This window comes from Tachypleus tridentatus, chromosome 6, assembly GCF_004210375.1.
Source record: "Tachypleus tridentatus isolate NWPU-2018 chromosome 6, ASM421037v1, whole genome shotgun sequence".
In the NCBI taxonomy this organism is placed as follows: Eukaryota; Metazoa; Arthropoda; class Merostomata; order Xiphosura; family Limulidae; genus Tachypleus; species Tachypleus tridentatus.
The window spans coordinates 77,874,162-77,898,043 of NC_134830.1; the positions used below are offsets into that span (position 1 = coordinate 77,874,162).

At 30.3% G+C, this 23,882-nt stretch overlaps 1 protein-coding gene across 8 annotated transcripts in view; it reads right to left on the minus strand.

Moving 5' to 3' along the window:
• Positions 1-23,882, minus strand: part of LOC143252862 (anoctamin-2-like) — a 47,819-nt gene that overhangs the window by 20,261 nt on the left and 3,676 nt on the right. For 4 of the 8 annotated variants that reach the window (XM_076505646.1, XM_076505645.1, XM_076505647.1 and 1 more), the window contains exons 3-6: positions 20,560-20,708; positions 16,730-16,854; positions 11,901-12,054; positions 8,983-9,054 (exon numbers count right to left, since the gene is read on the minus strand). Coding sequence is in view for 4 of the 8 variants with exons in the window: in XM_076505651.1 (XP_076361766.1) it covers positions 2,625-2,661; positions 3,945-4,115; positions 8,983-9,054; positions 11,901-11,933 (313 nt within the window). In the remaining 4 variants the exon portion in view is untranslated. Of the gene's footprint in view, positions 1-2,624; positions 2,662-3,944; positions 4,116-8,982; positions 9,055-11,900; positions 12,055-16,729; positions 16,855-20,559; positions 20,709-23,882 lie in introns of all 8 variants that reach the window. The other 4 variants (XM_076505651.1, XM_076505650.1, XM_076505652.1 and 1 more) reach the window with 3 other exon arrangements.

Sequence of the window (23,882 nt, forward strand, 5' to 3'; positions counted from 1 at the left end):
TCATAATGCTAAGTTTATTTATAAATAAACAAAAATAATGTGCTTCAATATTTGATTACTTACCTAGAATCTGAATTTGAAAGGGAATATTCATTTTTGTGGTGTTACAAGTTTTTTATTGCTTAAGACAGATTTTTCTTACATATGAATTGTAATAATATCTTTGTATTAAAAACTAAAAACCAACAAAAGTAGAAAAAAATAAACACATAAAGGTAAACACAAGTTTAGCACATTGCTCGAATAATTTAAACATCTACTTCAACCTACACATACAGATATTAAAATGTTTCAGAAATCATGTTATGCATGATTCTTAAGCACTTCTATCAACAGTGATAAGTTGGTCTACAAAACAACTTAAAATGTTAGTTTTTATGACTATGTATTATTAGCTGTCTTTTTGTACCATTTAATTTGAGTTCACTGTGGATCTTTTTTTACTTTGTAAACTACTACATTTCATATTTTAACTCAAATTAGTCACCTTCCTTTGAAGAATGTAATATAAAAAACTGATGACAAACTTCAACATGTACATCTTCAAAATCAAACTATTTTACTATTCAGTCTGAGTGTGATGTATTTCTATGTACAATATTTCACAACAGTATTAACTATTTTACAAAACGAATATTAACATACAGAAAAAGGTTGACTTAAATAAAAACTGTTTGTTTGATAAACTGTACCTTAACACTAATGATATCCAATTGATAATACTATTAAACTTGTCATTTAACATCAGAGATGTTTAGAGCTCTTAGGTGAAACATTAAGTTCTATTCTTCAAATCAAATCTTTAGTGTATAAATATCTTGCTGTCTGAAAGTGTATTATTTCTTATTTACAAAATTCATTACTTTCCATAGTGATAAATATCAAACTTTCTATGTCTGGTTCAGGTCCAGCTTTTAAGTTACTCTGCTGCTGTCACATGGAGCAGAGATATTTCTGCAATGTACTTTTGCACAATTAGAAATACTATGGCCAAATATTTTTGTATTGAGGGAGAGGAAGTCATAATAAAATACAAATCATAAGAATTGAAGACAAATTTTCCATTTTCTTCTTAATTTGTCTATGATCTAAATAAATGTTAAGCCTTATCTTAGCTTCCACCATTTTCTTTGTTGTTATTGTTGTCAGAAGTAGGATACCAATGACTGTTAATCAAGACACTTGTGGTCCAGATACACTAGTTTTCATGAAATTAGCAAACACATGTTAATCTTTAAATCCAAACGATTAACTTCATTCCATATTGCAACAGAAAAAAAGAGCTTTACATTCTAGTTTTACAGTGGAAATATCTTTTTATGGTAGTTTTTATACATTTTAAAGAGACATTTTCAGTACTCTTTGACAATTTTAAAATATATAAGATACAGTAGTGAAGCCAATTTATGTAATATCTCTACAAAAACTGGCTGCATTAATAAGAGATGTTTTATTATTAATTTTAACATGATTTTATCTCATATTTTTATTTCAAAATGGAATTTATATTTTAAATTTTATTTTATTAGTAGCCTTCATACACAAGCCTTGAAGTTATAAAAAATTATGTTAAAACACACATATATCCTTAACATAAAATGCATGGGGTCAGTTTATTGGACGAATGCCATATTACAGATGGAATGTTCACTATATTTCTGAATTTATTATGCATATCTACACAAGATGTTGCAAGCTGTTAGTAGAATGTACAAGTCTGTTATATGCTAAATATCAAATACAATGGAAAAGTATTTCTAATCAAGAAAGGATGGTAAAATTGAGGATGGCAATCTGAGTTACATATTAATATGTTAATGTTTATGTAAAAACTAAAAATACTATATCCATGGCACTGTTTGCATATTGTGCTTGCATTGCCTTTAGAGCCTCTAAAATGTATATTTACAAATTTTCCTTTTCAGTATCCCAGTACACTGTATGATATTTACTCTTCTTCATCATGAGCTGTCATTAAATCAAATACATACCAAATTAAAAGTTACAAATAACCTTAAAACTATCATAAGTATATTTATTTAAATACTATACGATTTTTCATGTATTGCTGTATATATTTGTTAGAAATGTGAACAGTTTTCACTACTTTGATCACAAGACTATATGGTATTACAACTAAATATACTTTACTGTGTTTCATACTGATCCACTAGTTTATTCAACAAAACATTCAGACTTGAACAATAATAAAACTAAGACTGGTAAAGTGATAAGAAAGTGTGCTGTTAGTAATGTTTAATATACTTATGTATAATTACTTTCTAATGTTATTTTATTACATTCTGTACAAACAGAAAAGTTAATTAAAAATTTAGATAACATGAATAATGTGGCATAAATTAATTTTTTAAAGAAATAAGTTCTATTTTGATAAATGTGCATAATTTGGGTTCATTCACCAATAAAATGTATATGTTTTTTCAAGATGTATAAATTATTCTGATAAACTTTGTATGACTGTAACAGTATTTATCTGGCACTAAAATAAATAGGGATAAAAACTTTTGCAGTCAGATTCTGGTTACATTTTGTTATTTTAAATGATGAACAAAATAACCTATGTCCATTTGGAATTGCCAAAATTAGAAACAGGTAAAACTTACCCAATTCAGTAAGGAAGGTGGCAATTCTTCTATAAATCTAGAAAAGGTTAACAGTTAGTCAGTTGTTTCAGAAACAATAGTACACTAGCCATTCCTAACTTTAAACTGATAAGACTATGAAATGGCACCTATTGCCAATTCTTGGGTTACTCTAATCAAATAGCAGGATTTGACAATCACTTTTACAACATTCCCATAATCCCAAGGTTGAAGAGCATTTTTGCTGCAACAGGATTAGAACCATAAACCCCCAGGTTCAGAGTTCAGCACACTGACCACTAGGCCTAACATACAAATAATGAAACAATACTAAAATGTGTCAGATATCAGTGTGATATGAATATGGTAATTTTATCCCTGGTTCAGTGTTCATTCTCTTTTGATTTTTTTACTCTGGTTTGTAATGTTTGGTGTTTAAATAAAGTTTTTCTAATCCAAACTCACATACATGCTCAGCCCAAAGGTAAAAGAACAAATACATAATTAACATACACTAATTCCTGTGCCCGGTATTTCACCATTAAAAGATGACAGGTGTGATTATAAAAAAAATTGAAAAGTTATTTGGTTTGGTCTGTTTTGAAGTTTGCACAAAGCTACACAAAGGCTATCTGTACTAGAAGTCCTTAATTTAGCAGTGTAAGACTAGAGGGAAGGCAGTTAGTTATCATCACCCATAGCCACACCTGAGGCTACTCTTTTACCAATGAATAGTAGGGATTGACTGTCATATTATAATGCTCCCATGGCCTGAAATGGCCAAAACTGAAAAGTACTACTGAAGATCTTACAAAACAAATATATAGTAGTGTTACTTGCATCTGAACTTAAATACTGAGGTTTTGTCATTATTTTAATAATTTAACTAGCATGCAAAGTATAAAGATTTTCTTATGATTATTTTGGTGCATTCATGAAAAAATTCCAAGCTATATTAATTTCATTCTTGAAAATACAAACATAAAAAAAATCCTTACATTATTTACAGCTGAACAGAAAACAAGAAATAGCCTTAAAAAATTACACATAAATACATATAACATTTCCTTTTATTCATTAAGAAATCGAAGTAAAAAATAAATAAATAAACAACAAAACTAATATGCTTACATACCACTATAAATATGTATATATACACACATACCACTATAAACAGGAACTTGATACATATGTATATATATATATAAACACACACACACATACCACTACAAGCAGGTATTTGATCCATATCATCTTGAATAAAGCCATAAAAATTACATTTTACACAACTAGAAATAGGTGAATTTCTTATCCCTAACTTTTCTTATTTAAGTGACCAACCAGGTTAAAGGTCATGATGCACACAAGGTTCAACAGTGCAGCTGTGACTGAGGTAGTGAGAGATACCATGCTGATAAGTGTCTGATTGCCATTCAATGTGAAGTACAGAACAGTTTGAATGGATATTCTGTAAACAATCACACCAACCATAGCAACAAGAGCTACTGTAACCTAAAGAACAAAACATAATTTGTTAAGCCTGTAAAGAAATAGCTACTGTAACCTGAAGAATAAGAAGTTAGTTAAAACTATACAGAAAGAGCTACTGTAACCTAAAGAATAAAAACATATGTTAGGTCTGTAAAGAAAGAGCTACTGTAACCTGAAGAATAAAAACAGTCTGTTAAATCTATACAGAAAGAGCTACTGTAACCGAAAGAATAAAAACATAATCTCTTAAGTCTATAAAGAATCACTGCATCAAGAGTTAGTGTAACAGAGAATATACTCGTAAATTTAAAATAGTTTTAGGGAACTTAAAAAAACAAAACACTTTGCTGTAGCAAACTATAACTGGAGTCTGGCAGTTAAAGTCCAGATTTCTTCACAAAATTGCAGGTTGTTTGTCCTTTTACAGAGTGGTTTACTAAATCTTTACCTAGAGTTTCTAGGCAGAAAATTGTTTTGTGGGATATAATAAAACAAAAACCACGAAACCTGCAACTGATCATACAACTCTAAAGTTATGCTTTTTTGTGGCATCTTAACCCATTTTATAATTACTAAAAATGGGCAATTTCACAATTTTTTGTTTGTTAATGTTTGGGACCTGTACAAAAATATCTTTGTACCAGATGCCATGTAAATTGGTCAAAATATGCCTTAGTAAATGATCAGAAATATCTCTAAATTATGCGTTTTTGGATCTCTTACTGTCCAAAAAGATTTGAAATGAGCAAATCTAGCTATTTTTGTTTGTCACTGTGTTGAGCTCATGAATATTTAAATTTGTGCCAGTTGTCTTCTAGACTGCTGTAAATATAACCACACAAGAGTTCAAAATATATATTTTTGAGTTGTTTGACATCTGACCCCTTAAAAAAGCCTAAATAAAAAAAATGAAACTACTGACTGGACGTACTGGACCAAAGTATGACCCTACCAACTTTCAAGATAATCTGCCAAGATATGTTGGTATGGCAGTCGACTGAAAAGGGTTTGAAAGAAGATGAAACAACAGAAAAACTATATCTCTCTCATGATGATGAGAAACCCACGTGAAGTAAAAATGTATCTCAAGATGGCTGGTATGGGTATTAAAACTCTTTTTGTTAACCTGAAGACCTAAGAAGGTTGAAACATTGTTCTCTATTTATTTTAATAAAAGTTTTAATACCCATACCAGCCATCTTGAAATACAGTACACCTCTCTGTGGAGACATAATTATGAGAAATAACTGTTTTGTATACTATATTGCAAAAAATTGGAAACTGGATTCACTGAAAATAATAAAAAGTCCTCCCAAGTTTACAAAATACATCTTTTAAAAACAATTTTACTTTAGACATAGAACCAAAAATCAATGACCATAAAGTTATAAAAAAGACATAGAACCAAAAATCAATGACCATAAAGTTATAAAAATCATCTTAATTTAAGAACACAGCCTTACTCTAAAACAGTACCACCTGTTGTATTAGGATATCTTTATTAAGCCTTTTACTGATCTCTAATTATTTGGAAAAAAAAAACAACTTTAAAAGTAGACTCATTCTTGAAACACCACCTTTCATGTAAATAGATTGGACCACCAAAAGACTGATAATAAGCAAAATACATGATTTCATGATTGTTGAGACAAAATTAAAATTTGCCTACTTAATCGCATTATGTTTATTCATGTTATTGTTACACAAAACTACAGCAAAATCGACTCAGCATTTTGAAGCACAACATAGACAGATATGCTATATGGAATGCTGTGAATGTCCATGACTTACTTAAAAATTAATCATTTTTCAGTGAAAGATGCTTTATGTAGTTGTAAGTACATAACAGATGCAACGTTGTTCTGAGTGGCTGCTTTTATATTGGACTCACATTAAAAAGTTTACCTAAAACTTTGATAAATAATTACTTCAAAAGACACAAATCTTTATTTAAAGAGATTTTTTAAACACACCTGTTTTATTCGAAAGGCTTGTTTTTCTACTGGAATAATTTTATACGTGCCTAGTAGGGGTCGTGTCTCACTCTAAACAGTTATTTTCTCATTGCTGTGCATTAAAAAAGTCAACATAGCAGATAATTAAAAACTAGGTATTTAAAATCCACAAAAAGGGATCACAAAAAATGTAAGCAAACAAAACTGTAGATTTATTGCTGACAACTTACTCAAGCAACAAATCACCATTTTGATTCCACTATAAAATTATTTCAAATGATATTTATTGTGTTACAGAACTCCACTGACATTTCTGCAAGAAAATGACAGTACTTTTAAACTCACTTCCCCATCCTTAATTACATCATGCTGTGAAATTTTATAAGTCCTTCATTTTTAGCCATCAAAAACTCCAGTGTTTTACTAGTATGTGCATTAGTTGGAAACTACAGCTTGTGTTTTTAGTTGGAAAACTAAATGTATTTTCTAGTGTTTTTATTGGAAACAGCCACAACAAAATTAGGGGATTCTGATGTTGGATATTGTTATTCAAGCCACTGTTGTTCTTCATTACTCAAGTTTATTTTCCTGACAATATTTCAACAAGTTTCTGACACTGGATGATTACCATAACAGATGTCACTGTTCAATATCACATCAGCGATTCTTTCTACTGTTTATTGTACTTAGCAGAAGTCACAAGTACATATTCAGTATTTATTACCACTGCATATACCACTCTTCCACATAGCTATTGCAATTTTAAATAGGTAGTGGTAGTAAATGTTATTGATAATTGGCAATTTAGCAAAGGGTGCCACTGAATGAATTATTTGTGTTGCCTTATTCTAACAAACACTTGTACACAGCAGGCTATTGAAGAACAAACACATTTGTTATGTAAACCTATCAAAGTTAGCATGTGACTGTGTCTGTTTATGTTGAATTAACCTTTGTTGTATAATATTAAAAGAAACATTATTCCATTCTGATGAGATTCCTTTGTTGCTGTTCATCTTTTGTTACATAATAGTGCAAGTTGATGGAAGCTAGTCATTAAATTTGTGATCATACAATATTTGCCTTCACAATGGTCCTTTGAGAACAACTTTACAGTTTGTTTGTTACAGGTGTATACCAGTAAATATGTTTATTCTCTCTTGCACATTTGTTATTTATTTTTAATATGTGGTGATGAGTGGAACATAAAGCAGAACCAACAGTAAACTGTTAAAAAAATATGTAACATTCAACTGAATTCACATGCACTTATGAAGTTTAGAATGTATTTTCTATAAATGAATATAAACAACAACTTAAGTAACAATATAATTAAAACTCATTCTAGACTGTCAGAAAAATAAAGAAACAACATGAATCAAAATACAAAGACTGTATTGTCAAGCCTACAGCTAAAGACTCTAAAAAAATAAATAAATACAGCTGGAAGTAATGTCTGTATTATTTACTTAAGCCATAAATCCCTCTTTTAACTCCATGCCTACAGTACTTATCAACTTTAGTGGAGACAAAATAGTTTGTTTATTTTTTAAGAGTCCCTAGTTGCCCCTTTCTAAATTAATAATTTTTTAACAATAATGTACACATACACATACATACATATTCCTGTATATAGATCAATTTCTCATTCCCACTGAAGACCAAATACCGTTACTGTGTTAAATAAAGTCTTCATTACCTATTGAACCTGTTTCTAAACTTCATTGTTCTCAAAATTGGTTCTTCTTTAAATCTGAAATCTTAAATGTTCACATAACTTTAGTGTACACACCTATATACTTCAAATTAATTCATAAATAAATACTCTCAAGTAGTAACATCAGAGACCAGGAAAATATGGTGCATGAGACTCGTTTCTTCCAAATGGAAACACATGGTTCGTTTTCCTGTTACAGTGTACATCACAGAAGCATTTAGAAAAACACATCAGTAAAAAACTAATTAATAAATTTTCATAACTTGTAAGAAATAAACTTCAAACACGTGGCCTTAGACAAAGAACCAGAACTGATAAAAAACTACTGTAATATTCCTTCTGAAGTTCAATTTACATTATTTCTGAAGGGGATAATAAAACCACAACTTAGGTATTGGAACATCTAACCTGTTTGTTTGTTTTTTAAAAAAGGGGATAAAATTTAATGAGCTTTAAATGATTTGCTTCGTTTGAATTTCACACAAATCTACACAAGGGCTATCTGTGCTAGTTGTCTCTAATTTAGCAGTATAAGACAAGAGGGAAGGCAGCTAGTCATCACCACCCACTGCCAACTCTTGAGCTACTCTTTGACGAACAAATAATGGGATTGACCATCACATTTTAATTACGAGTCAAGTGCCTTAACCACCTGGCAGCCAGGCCAGGAACTTTAAATGAGAATATTTCAAACAAGCATAAACGTTGACATTTTAAATTTTCAATCTTAAACAATGTTCTATCAAGATCTTTTAACTTTTATTATTAACATCGATTTTTTATACTTTGCCATCTTTTAAACGACATGTGGTGCATTTACACTGAAGTACTTAAAAAAAAGTGTTTTATTACCCTTTTTAAATTATACCTTTGAAGACCATTTACCCAAAATAATTGTATTTTTCAAGAAGAAGAAGCCATTTTTTTAAGTTTATTAATTTTAAGAAAGAATTCATACAAAAGATACATAGCTTGTTAATTTTGTTTGATAGAGTATATTTAGTTACAGTTTTGTTGTAAAACCAATACCAAACACTTTTAGTGTCATCATAAAACTTATAATCTGATAATCAACTACAACACTGTAAAATCATCATCAACAGATAGATCTGGACTTGTATAAAAAAAAACAAGACAAATTGTGGAAACAACTGAGCAAAAAACTCAGATGTTTGTTTTTATGTTTATTATAAATTGATAATAGTGCTATTCTTACCCCTGTAATAAATTTTACTTTCCTTTTCTTTACTGTTGATAACTTAGCTAAATATTCTGGCCTTGGATGTTCCTGGTGATATAAAAAAAAAAACACACATTATGATCAACAGTTCAGGTAAAACATCATATCTGTGTGTTAAGAAATTTACATTTTTAAACATGTATTTTTGAGAAATTTTCTCAAAAGAATACCTTTAGGGAACATTCAAACATTATTTTTATAAGACAAAGTTTGAAAATATGTTCAAAGGGAAATACTAGAGAGTAACTGTAAGTATCATACTGGAAACAAACAAACTTGTCCTGAGCACCCACTCAAGGCAGGAAAACAAGGTCATTAACCCTTTCACATCAAGTAGGTCAAACTGCATATGTCACAACCTTTTACAGAGTTAAATTCAAAATGTAATTAAACAAGTTTATTATCGATGTATACAAGTAAACTTTGTATCACAATGTTATTACTGAATCAAATTTTAATAGGATTTAAGTTCTTAGATTCTTTCTTCTTCTAGAATTTACTTATCACCCCTCCAAGAATTGAATAATTTTATGTAAATTAGTTATTACTCAGGCAAGGCAAAAATTTTACACCTTTCTATCTTATTCATTTATGATATCATACACTAGGCATGCACACCTATCACAGCCTCTTTTTTACAAGCTACCAATAGTTCTCTCTGCTGTTGTATATCCATAGACTTACTGCTGTACTAGCAGGGGCATTTAGTGTGGTAGTGCCATTAGTAAAGAACAAAAAAAGATGCTGGTAAACAGTACATTTTATGTTTTTCATGAATATTCTTTATTTATTACTATAAAAGTAACTAAAATGAAAAAACAAGAAAGTTGTTAGGTTAGATTAGCTAAAATAAAGAATAGCAATAATAAATTCATATTGTTTAATGTAATTCAATAAGGTAACATGAGTTGAATGTTCACCAAGTGATTTAAAACTTGTGAGGATGGATTAATAGTTACACGTGGTTCAAAAGTCGATAAAACTATAACATTAAGAATAAACAGATGTATATTGTCACAAGTTTTTAGTTATTTAGGATAAACTATCATAGTTTCAGGTCACAATTTGCTGTCATTCAAGCACAATAAAAAAAGTAATTTACAATTATTTCACAATTTCTTATGGTGGTTATGAGGGTGTTTGAATTGACTGATCATTTAAAGAGTTATAGTTTGTAAAACAACAGATAAAATAAACTTTTTACTGACAGCAAACAACATCTGATATTTATGAAGGAGGTTTAAAGAACTACATAAGCAAAAGTTGAAAATTTTCAAATGAAGTATTTTTAATTTTAACATGAAAAATCACTTTGCAATCATAACAGTCAACACTGACAACATATAATTAAAATACTTGTATGATTACTGTCAAAGTTTGTGATGACACAACTAGTTCCTTCAGAATCACAGTAGGTATACTGCCATGGTTAAAAGTTCATGTTCAATACACAAGCCCATTGTGACAAAGTTAATTTCCCAAGGTAAAAGTACACATTACTTCTAAAGTATCAAAACTAGTCATATCCCAGTGGTGGGTAATTATTTCCAAATACCTTTTCCACAATTCAAGAAATATTACAGCTGAAAGCAAATAAAAACAAAGTGACAAAGTTTATCATTAGTAAATACAGAAATTGCAACAGAATATAAATTACTCTTTAAACTGACATGACTTATGAGAATTAATTCAACTATTTTTGTTCACCAAAGTGTCAGTAATTAAAAAGCTTGTAAAGTGTTTTCCTTTTTTCTTGAAAAAATTACAGATGAAGAAATCTCAAAGTAATAACATGCTTTTGGAATTAGTTTGAAGTGTTTGATGTGTGATTTCAGTTATAGAAGTTTAAAGTCTTGGATGTGTAGCAAATTTGATGTGCTTTATGTTGGTTTGAAATTAAGGCCATTTCAAGTATTGCAGAAATACAATGCTGGACATTTTTATGTTGAAGTAACCCTTTTGTTATGGGCATCCATTACTACACATCTCATGAGGATTTTCTTAGTGAGTTACTTTCCCAAAATTCAGGTCCTTTGTAAAGGTCAGTTTCATATTACTGGATATGGTAGCATGAGCACACATGCACCTTGTCATTGTAACTTCTATACTGTTATCCAGGCACAGTTGAAAGATCAATATAATAAAAATAATATATATATATATACACACACACACACACATACATATATATATATATATATACACACACGCACACATACATACATACATATATATATACACAAATATATATACAGGGGGTGGACAAGAAAAGTGGCCCCCTTGAAAGTGCTGTTAATTTGTTATATATTTCATTAGATAACAAAGAAAACGTGTAAAATGCACTTCACGAGATCTGTTCAAATATGATATCAAATAAATTAACAACATTTTCAAGGGAGGGACACTTTTTTGTCCTCCCCCTTGTACATAAATGTATAATGTTATCAAATTTAAGCTATTTTACATGAGTTATAGTTTGTAGTTATTCCAGAATGAGAAAAAGCATTATTTATATTAATTTCCTAATTGTTTATAGTGGTCAAATCTATCAAGCCCATACAGAATTTCATTAGTAAGGATAACAGACAAAACATTAAGTTTTTTCTGTACAAAAATGTTTGATAATTATTTGGAGGTTATAAAAATTTTGTATGTGAAATTTGAACATTTTCTGATGCATACAAGTATTTTTAATCTTAAAATCAAAATTACTATGCATGTTCGATAGTCAACATGCAAAAGAAAACAGGCACAAGAAAACATTACTTGAAAAAGTCTTAAAACTAAATAACAAAAATTTGATATTTTGTGTATGAAATCTCTAACAGAGTCTAAAGAAGAGAATATTATTTATTCTTCCTCAGCTTTTACATGTAAATCTATATAATACTTACCCCAGAGTGACATAAAAACAGCAAAAAATACATCAGCACAACTGTCGAAAAGATAAGTTATTCTGACAAAAGTACATGTCTGGCCTAATCTTCCATATCTACATCACACAGAGGACATAAAATGGTGTCCTTGTAGTCTTTACAAATGTCCTTACTGTAAAAAAAAATGCAATTTTGTTTTAAGTTTATAGAATAAACACAGTACAGCTGAACATTTAAATCAATCATAATACACAACTATCAATTTCAATGATAATGCCACATAAAATAACTGATTAACTGAAATTTTGTTTAAATCAATTTATTACAAAAAATATTACAAATATTTTAATTGTTCAATAAAAATTAATGGTTCCAATTATTATTCTTTGCAATTATTCCAGCTACAAATAGCTTGTGTGAAAATAATTAATTACCTAAACACTGATTAATTAGTCCTGTGATTAATCACTTACCACATTCCATCAATCACATGGCTCAAAGTAACTGATTTATCTGAGGTATAATTTAGAAAATAATCAAACATGAGTGATAAAAATAATAAACTGTTTGGTAACTCTTTTATATTTTTCTTCCCCTTATTCATACCTGTGAGCATCACCCAACAAAGTAAGGTACCCATAAAGAAAACACAACAATCCAAATTTTCAATGGGGCTGTTTTAATTTTTTCCCAAATTATTTATTAATTTCAAACACACAATTTAGAGCACAAACAATAATAAACACAAAGCATACAATGTCCAATAATTATTACAATTTAACTGGTTTTCTAACCAAACATTGTGCATCAAAACAATTTCCTTAGCTGGTTAAACTAAATTTAGTGATAGCGGATTTGAATCTATGTTCCGAAAAACTTAAAAGCCATCCTGTGAACGAGATGGCATTATACATAAAACAGAAGATTAAATATTTATTTTCTGATGGTTATCAATAATGTAATAGCAAATGTCAAAGACAGAATGAGAGAGAGAAAGAATTATTTACATTTCTGAAAGACTGTATGTAAGAGAAGAGAGCTTTATGGGTTGGCTTGGTAACTATAACATTATGTTTTGTATTAGGAAAATCTGCAAGTCTGAAAGTTGTATTCGATCTCAGTTAATCAAATACAAGTGAAAAGACTATCTAAGTTGAGCAATTTGAAACAAACAATTGCCATCATGTGATACAGAAATGTGAACACTAAGACGTTACAAATTAAATTTTACTTTTGAAATTCAGAAATTGAAACTATATTATATAATAGAAACATTTGATTAACTACATACTAATACTATTAGATCTACATATATTTTGGTTATTACCACATCTTTATAGAATTTTATAGCTCAATAAAAATAATACATTAGCAACATGAGAGAATTCTCTGCCTCCTATCATGACTGACTCTCCTTATATATAATTATTGTATTTGGAATGAACTCTTTCAAAACACAACCAGTATGAATAAAACTCCAACCGAGACTCTAAACATGGCATACAAATATAAGATGTTTTTTTTTGGTAATTTCAATCTTTAGGTTGAACTCAAAACTTTTACCAAGTGATTTTTTATATTAAAAAAAATTCTGTCCAGGTAATTACTTATTAACACTCATTTGATGTCATCAAGAGGTTGTTTTTATATATTGCCGAAAATGAAGCCCAGTTGTTCAATAACCATTTCCGAGGAGCTTCGTCATCTGAAGAATCACATTCCCCCTAATAATATGTCAAAGTAAATTATCAACATAACTATTATTTTACTGATACAGGAAGTGAAATATCTCCAAGTATAATGACAACTAATAAAAATATGTTAAAGTGCACTTTACTGGAAAATAATATTAATTACAAACTACAGGAAAAACCCTATCACAAAATTATTTTTATTCTTTGCTTATTTCTTCTTGTATTGTAAAAGCTGAATTTACTAAAACATACCATTTTTCATATACTTTTTTTACAAACTGATTAGTATATCTTTTCCAACCTGTCTCCAGGTGTCACCTTTACTTTACTTAAATGTTTAAATACAGTTTTAAATGCACACATATTCAGCCATTTCTAAAGTAAAATATTCCTAACACCCTTTCACATACATTCTCACCATTGGCTACATTATACTGGAAATGAGACCTTTACACCAGAACATAGAGAAATAGACATTTCTTGACAAACCAGATGACCTTCCTGATGTTACTAAACTAACTTTATATGTATATCACTCATTTGATTACACCACCATTTCCAATTTGTAAGTGAAGAAAGGTCCACCTTTCAAAAGTGCTCAAATTATGGGGTTTTTATTCATTTCTATCAAGACATCTTGAACCTACATGTTTTTATAGCATCTTGAATGACCTGTACAGTATATTGTCCAAATACAAAAGCACACACACCTTCAATACTTATAGTGGGTTACAGTCTAAGAGTAGACTTCTTTCCAAACTGTTTATTATCAAAAGACTCTATGTATTATATCACAACACATAACGTCATATTTTTGCCTGTTACAATGCTAACTATATAGGACTGACTTAAACATTAGGGAAAGTTGCTTACTTTCTACATAAAATACAGAGTAGACCATAGCTGAAATTATTTGAATTAACTGTGCACTTGTTTCCATTTCTGTGTGATTGTATCAGGAATAACCAGGGTCACAAAGATTTTATTCATTTCTATTAAGACTTCTTGAACTTGCATGTTTTTCTAACACCATAATTATACTGTTCTCATAACGTCTTTAGTTTTCCACTGATGTACTGCTATTTCTTTATACATCAGTTAATGTGTCAATATTACAACTTCCTAAGCTTTAGACAGGAGACAGTGGTTCTATGTACAGGCAATAAAACCATAAAATTAAAAGAGTATGGGAAAATGCCAAGTTGAAACTTTGAAGAAAATAGAAAACCTGGAATTCAAGTAGGAAAAAACATATTTGTTCATTACATTTCATATTTTTCAGTTTCTCACTTCACTGCACATTGGTAATTTTATTACTATTTGTATTAGGGTTGAAAAATAGTAGATAAAATATAAAGTTTTGTCTTAAAAATAGCTTTGAAAAGAAGTATTTTTTTACTTTTTTAGCATAGAAACTTTCACTCAGACTGATTCATTTAAGGCTTTGGAAATTCACAGACAGATCTTTATGAGAAATATTTTAATAGAAATGTTGATTACTTGTGTACAATACAGTAATGGCTACTGAAAAATTGACAAATTTCATGAATGAATGTGTTATAAATTTAGAATTAGGGCTAAAACTTAATCCAGTTGAACCTTATGAGAGTGTTAATAAGCAAAGGTAGCCAATTGATCAATCAGTACATTTTAATAATTATAGCTTCTTGTTTTCTGTGTATTAACTTATGAATATTAAACACTTCTTGTCAGTTTGCTATATAAAATTAGATTCATTAACTATTCACATCATGTGATAAATAACACAATTTCTAGTACACACAAACAGTCTTATGTCAAACTACATTAAAAATACAAGTCTCTAAATTTATATTGTAAAGTTTAATATGACAGAAAAGTTCAGGTGGACATTCCATCTTGGGATTTTATATATACATGAGAAAATAAATCAGCAGCTGGTCAGTGCAAGGTCAAAACAAAATATAATGATGATAAGTATGAATCATTATAACCCAAAGAGTATTTTAAGACACAGATATTTAAATGTTAGCCCTAAAAATACACACTGTAACTTTTAATTAACAGATTTCTTACAATTATTTCTACTAAATATTTGAGGGCTATCTGTGCTAGATGTCCCTAATTTAGACTAGAGGGAAGGCAGCTAGTCATCACTGCCCACTACTAACTCTTGAGCTACTCTTTTACCGATGAATAGTGGGATTGACTGTTACACTATAATGCCCCCACAGTTGAAAGGCAAGCATATTTGGTGTGACAGGAATTTAAATCTACAATCCTCAGACTGTGGTTCAAGTGCCCTGTCCATCTGACCATGCTGGACTAAATAATTTAAGGACATATCAGTAAATCAAAAGGTAAGCTCTGCAAGTTTCAGATTCTTACTTGTGATTATGTTTAGCTCATGTTTCTATCTTAATGTAAATTTTAGTAGCTTACTGTTCGTGTTAGTAAATCCTAACATGATATAGAAAAGTTACATCTTACAACCTTTGTCATGTTACTTGTACAAATTTAGAAGTTAAAACTGATTGGCCAAAACATAAAAGTGAACTAAAAACTAAATTTATTAACATAGACTCTTCATAAAAGTGTTTAATTCATTTTTGTGCACAACATGGTAGGCAATTTTGGCACGAGCACTTTGAATCACCCACAGCAGAGCTCACAGCAAAAGAGTAAACATAATTTATGAAAGCTACTCTGTACTCAAAAATGAAATTTGTATCACCACTTATATATGATGGTACTTTGTGTAAAACTTTATTACAAGTAAACATAATGAGCTACCTTTTAGAATAGTTGGAAGACTCACAGAAATTATTACAAAAGTCAATTAAAAAAGTTTACTTTGTTTGGAAACTTTTTTTATACTTTTAGCACCTCTCAGAAAAAGCTAACTACATGCATTTTAATTATTATAAACTCATCACTAAATGTTATCATTTTAAACTGCAAGAAAAAACATATAAGCATGAAACATAAAAGTAATAGAAAAAAATTCAGTTTTCTCTTCCAGATTATCTAATGACTCAGTTCATAATAAAGAAATTTATTTTCAAAAAGTATAAATTTAGCTCATGAAAGTTTTCAGTAATTCTGATGCACAGTAAATTAAACACATGTTATGTTAAAATATATTGTCAGAAATAATATATTTTTTTCACTTGCCAAATGCATAAGATTCTCCTGTATTATTACTGAATTTTTTCCACTTCAAAATAAAATTCACAATTTGAGCACGTTGGGCTGGGTTAAAGAAATCTTCTTTCCTCACTGGAACATCAAATCTTTAACTAAACCAGTAAAAATAACTTTTACACAAATATGAACATACATGAACAAAATATTTTTAAAATTACAAACCTCTTTCATCTGTTAGAGCAACAAGTCACATTTACAAAGTAATTAACTATTAGAGTTCCTTAAGATGTATAACACATTAAATAATGATGCACTACATTTATTAAGAGATACAGATGTAGTGATATGACAATACTCTTTTCTTACTGGAAACCTGTACTGGGCCAGTAAAAGATGTTATGATTTATGTTACTAATCTTATTCTGATGTAACATTACATGCACTATTATATAGATCTTACTTGTCAATCTAAAATCTTTAATATAGAAGCTGATGAACCATACAGGCTTAATAATAAAGACAAATCCTTTGTTACATCTAAATTCCTTTCTAACTAACATTACAGATGACAGTTTTACACAACATTATAACAACCAAGTTATTAGTTTCTTGAAGTAAATTGTGATTTATTACTCTGTATTTTTTTTAAATCATAAGGGGCAAGTTATATCAAAAGTACCATTACTGACTGACTCATGAGTTCACTTATGAAAAACAAAAACTTATCATAAAGCAAAACATTAAACCACAATGTACATTCATGAACATCTCACGTATCACATCATTCATAATGACAACATGAGCTATATCTTCCCTGAGTTATTTATAACTTGTGTGGTGGGTGTATTTATGTTGACATAGATCAAGGGCAACAAAACTATATACACTGCTGGCCAAAATTTTAAGGCCAGTGAACATAAAGAAAAAATATGCCTTTTGCATTGTTAGACTAAACCACTTATTTGAGTAGAGCTTCAAAATATGAAAATAAGAAAAGGAAAAATAAAAATAAAAAACGTTTTTAGCATTTAATAGGCAAAATGTGAATACTATGAAATTAGCCTAAATACCAGCTGGTCGAAAGTTTAAGACCATACTGAAACGAAGCGTTAATTGGTAAACACGTCACAAAATTTAGTTGTGTTCAAGCATTAGTGTTCTCAACACCTCCCACTGACATCTCCTGTGTTACATTGGGTAAAAACATGACAAAGGCTAAAAAGCTGACAGAGTTTTAATGTGGCAGAATTGTTGAGCTGCAAAAGCAAGATCTCTCTCAACGTGCCATCGCTAGTGAGATTGAGCAGAGTAAAACTGCTGTTGTAAATTCTTAAAAATCCTGGAGGATACAGAACAAGAATTTCAAGTGGTCGGCCCAAGAAACTTTCACTGGTGTTGAGCAGGAGGATTCAAAAGGTTGTCCAGCAACACACCAGCCAACTGTCAAACCAGATAAGGCCTTTATAGATGCAGAGTGCAGCTTAAGAACAATAAGACGGCATCTACGAGAGAAAGGCTTTAAAAACCATAAATGCCTCAAAAAGCCATGCCTCCTTCCATACCACAAAACAGTTTGGTTAAACTTTGCTGAGAAGCACCAAACATGGGATGTAGAAAAGCAGACAATGGTTTTGTTCTCTGATGAGAAACAATTTAACCTGGATGGTCCAGATGGCTTCCAACATTACTGGTACAATAAGGATATTACACCAGAGACACTTTCTACTCGACACAGTGGAGGAGGTTCCATCATGATCTGGGGTGCTTTATCCTTCCATGGAACAATGGAGCTTCAGGTTATACAGGGGTATCAAACAGCAGCTGGCTATATTGGCATGTTGGAGAGAGCATCCTTATTGACTGAAGACCCATGCTTGTGTGGAAATGACTGGATCTTTCAGCAGAGCAATGCTGCAATCCACAATGCCTGCAGGACAAAGGACTTTTCAATGGCAAATAATATGATTCTTTTGGACCATCCAGCAAATTTGCCCAAACTGAACCCCATTGAAAATGTTTGGGGGTAGATGGAAAGGGAAGTCTATAAAAATAGACACCATTTCCAAAAAGTGCGTGATCATTGTGAAGCTGTTTTCACCACTTGGAATAACATTCCAGCCAGCCTTCTGCAAACGCTTATATCAACCATGCAAAAGTGAATGTAAGAAATTACTTGCAATGACGGCCGTGCAACTCACTACTGAGACCTCTTGTTGGGCATTTCCTACCCTGTTTAGGACTTCTTTTTGGTATTGTCTCAAACTTTTGACCAGCTAGTATTTAGGCTAATTCCATAGTGTTCACATTTCCTCTATTGAATGCTAAAAAGTTTTTTATTTTTATTTTCCATTTTCTTATTTTCATCTTTCAAAGCTCTACACAAACAAGTGGTTGAGTCTAACAATGCAAAATGCATATTTTTTCTTTATATTCATTGGCCTAAGATTTTGGCCAGCAGTGTAATTACGTATACATGAATGTAGACTGTTACAAACTTTAAAAGCTATTTAAGTTAAATGATTGTTATTTTCTGTTACAATCTGCAGTCATTTTAGACAGAAAGAAAAAAAATGATAAGTCAGATTTGTATTTTTGTTGAATGGCTTACAAGGTTTGTCAAATTGGCTGAATTCACAGAGTTAGAAGTAAAGAAAATCAAACTATAAAGTTTTACTGAAAATAATATATTTGACATTTCCCTTGGAGATTCTAGACATTATACAAATGACACCTGAAGCTTTTCACAGAAAGAACAATATTTTGTTTTTCACATCCATTCATAAACAAATCTTCAGTATGTGTAGTAATATTTTAAAAAAATATTATATTTTGTGTACAAAGAATTTGAGATGTTTACTGAGAGCTTGCAAAAATTTGTGAATATGCACAAAACATATTAGAACTTATAGTATGAAAACTCTGGCAGTTATTACTTTGTGATTCCAGTGAATTTTTCCTGAGGAACACTCAAAAAATTTGTGAGTAGTTCATGCACATTATGTAGTTCATTAAGATAATGTGAGCTACACGTTTTCCAAGTGATTTACAACCTATTTGGTAGGCATATTAGTTAAACGTAGTTCAGAGGGCAATAAAACTGTTACAAAAAAGCTATTTAGAATAAACAAATGTAGTTTCATGTTACAATCTGAAGACATTATAGAAAAAAAAAGATAATTTTGATTTATTTTAATGGTTTCAAGATTGGTCATATTGACAAACCTCATACAGAGTTTGGGTAGAATAATACAAAATACAGTATAGTTTTACTGACTTAAATGTTTCAAGTTTATTTGTGATGTTTAAATTTAAATTTCAGATGATTTAAGTGTTTTTAATCTACATGAAAATCACTTTGCACCCACAGTAGTCAATTTTCTGATTCCACATATTCACAGACTCTTGCAGTGAAAGAGACTTCATTATAAATTATGTTTTTCTCAACAAATGATTTAGTGATTATTTACAGTTGATGAAATTTTTATGAAGATACACAAAACGTATTAGAAATTATTGTGGTGAAACTATAAAGATAAATTTGGGTTCACAAACTTGACTGATTCAACCAAGCCCATAGTGAAAAGAAATGGTAATGGTTTGACTCACTATCTGTTGGTTATGGGTTCAAATTCAAGAGTGGGTAGTAGTTGGTACTAACTAGCTTTCTTCTCTTTTGTATGTCATTGCTAAATTAGGGATGGCTAATGCAGTTAGCCCTTAAGTTGCTTTGACCAAAATACAAAACTAATCAAACATTAAAAAATATTAAAACACTAAATGTACAGAGTATCACCTAACCAAAAATTACAAAGATTTACAGCAAATAAAATCCAAAAAGCCTAAACATGTGTACTTACAAGTATTCCCTAGCTCTTCTGTATTCAGTTGTAAACTGTTGCCTCTTTGATATTTTGGAGGCAAAGAGGTTTGAAACTGTATGGTAAACACCACTTATACCTCTTTTTAATTGTTTACCATCACCCCTTGAACACTGAAATACTGGTACCTAAAAGAAATACAAAATTAAACTTTTTTAACTGGTGTATGATTTTAGAAATGCTGAACTCCTCAGAAATACATGTGAAATGTATAACAAATTTATCACAGCATAATTTATAACCAGTAAAAAATCTGTTGAAAAACTGAAACTATTCTTCAAAAGAGAGAGAGAGAGAAAGGAAGAAATATATATCAAAATAATTTATGTTTGAAGCAAGATATACCCAGTTTGCCATTGAGAAAATATCTCGCTGTCTCTGGCTCTCTAATTAGCTAAATTTATGAATTATCTGTAAGATCATATAGGATGAATCATACTTTAATCAATCATTTGTATTCTAGACTTCCTGTTGGTTATAAATTTAATAAGACTTAGCCTCAGAAAAATGTATTAGCAATTTGAAGGTGGGTGTGGCAAGAGGTTCTTGCATTTTCATTGGTTGCTCTGCAGTTCCATATGATTGAAGGATATAAGATAAAGATTTAGAAGATTAATGACATTTTACATAACATTTCATAGTTTAAGGGGAAAGTTCAAAAGAGGAAATAACTGAAGAACAAATATTCAAATTCTCACACTAGGGTAATTTAAAATTGTTTTTAAATATTTTCTTATACTATTAAGAACTTCAAATTTATATAATATTAAAATCTGCATTATCATCTATGGTTTGTTGTCAAGTTTGTTCGTACATCATAGTAGTTAAGTGGTTTAATTATATTTTGAATGTAACTTGCTGAAACATCATGACATGTCAGTTCAACCAGCCCATGTGCTAAGAGTTCATACATCCCAAGTGTCTTGTTTGAATTGTGAAAGGTGTAAACCAATGTACTCTGCCTTTAAATACAAAATGATTAGTGAGCATACTGCAAGTGATTCCAGTGCCAGCAGTAAGCCAAAAAACTGCGAGAAAAGCCATTTCAGTAACAACAAAACTGGAAACCATCAAGAAGTTTGATGAAAGCCAGAGACTTGCAATAAATTCCAAAGCATTTAAGTTCTCACAATCAACTACAGTAACTATTAGGAAAGAAAAAATTATCCAAAGTGCTAAGTCTTCCACACCTGCATCTGTTAAGTTACTAAATCGGTATTGCCCTAAGATAATGGATAGCAAAGGCTGACTTGACAGATTAAAAAAAAGAGAGCATAATTTACACAGCCTAAAGGCAGCAAGTGCTGACATGGAAGCAACATCAATGTACCAACCAGTTTTAAAAGATATTATTGAACAAAGAGGATATATGACCCATCAAGCTTTCAACATTTGAGAGATGCCAGACAGAACAGGTTTAAACATATTATTACTTATGACAAATCTTCAGATAAATGATCAGGGGCAGTGGACAGCAACAGAAACACCTAGATCAGAGGTTTCTGGAAAACATTCAACATCAGGAATGTAAAGAGGTTACTACCTCAAATATGAATGCAGTTTGTAAAAGAAACTGGCTAGAATGTGTACACAATTTTCAATCTCTTGTTAAAAAAAATCACATTATTAGCACATCAGTTTGGATTTTAATGGAATTGAAGAGCAACTGATCAATGACTTACTGAAATCATACTATAAACAAATGACCAATGAAAAACTAATAAAACACTGACAAAAAATTGGCTGCTTATAAACAAAAAGACGACTAAGAACCAGAACCACAATTTTTTTTTTAAACAGAAAAAGCTGTCAAATTCATTTTTACTATTTTGTCAAACTGTGAAAATCTGGACTAAGAATGACTAAAATTGTGATTGAAGCCTTAATAATTGAACACAATGTTGAAAGTGCCCTAATCTTGTATAAAGAACTTTATGGAGATAAACAGTGAGCATGATAGACAAACAACATTGACAGCATTCTTCAATCAGTCTACACTACTGCTTCCTAGCCATGATGATGTTGACACTCCCACTCGGTCCGGTATGGCCAGGTTGTTAAGGCACTCGACTCGTAATTCAAGGGTTGCAGGTTCAAATCCCCATTACACTAAACATGCTCACTATTTCAGTTGTGGGGGCATTATAATGTGACAGTTCATAAAAAGAGTAGCCCAAGAGTTGGCAGTGGGTGGTGATGACTAGCTGCCTCTCCTCTAGTCTTACACTACTAAACTAGGGACAGCTAACACAAATAGCCCTCGTGTAGCTTTGTGCAAAATTCAAAAACCCAAACCAAATAAAAACATTTGATAATAGTAATAATTACACCATTCTCTTTTAATTAAAATTTAAAAAATATCATTCATAAATAATTTCAATATATTTTACAAACTACAGGAATTAATACTCAATGTAAGATCTTTCTATGATAATATTTTCCATTAAAGTTATCACAAGCTATGATGTATTTTTACTTAACATGTACAGTTTGTCCAACATGTTTCCCAACAAATACAGGAAATAGCTATAGGAATTATTTCCACAAGTTTCAGATTTATATTTCTTCAAACTTCAATATTTTACACAATAAATCTAAGTAAGAAAGACTATAATAAATCTTTGCATATTAGTTGTGTTTGTGAAAGTAATAATCAGAGTTCTAAACACTATTAAACATATTAACCAGAATTCACTTTGGGAAAAGAAAAAAAAATCAAAGCATATTAATCTGTATTAACAAATAACAGTTTGGTTAAACAACATTACAGGATTCAGAGCTCATATGCTCACTCTACTGTTTCACAAATGATGTTTCCCCTATCACAAGGCAAACACCATATTTTTTCAACATTGTTAGAAATCCAATAATCTTTTTTGCCACCAATAACACGAATAACAGTTTTACAGAATAATAAAACTTTTTTCAAATCTTTCACACATCATGCAACAGATTTACTGTATTGCATTTGTTCTGATGCCTATGTTTGTTTCAATTTGATGCTTTTAGTGTATACTGTTGGATGTGTATTGTGCAAGTCCCAGCTGTTTTCTAACTTTGTAGAAGGTTCTTAAGAGTAAAAATCAACAATATTTGTTTTACAAAAATGCTTACACGTCTTTAAAAATGGTTTAACATTCAAGAATCTCTCCTTAAACCATATAAATTGATGCACCAAAAGGAAGAACAATTTTTTTATCACTACAATCAGTGTACTACAAGCCACAGAAGCAAAAATTGTGATTAATGCTTATTAATCAGAAAACTATAGAATTTGACCAGGAATGTTTATAGATATTGAA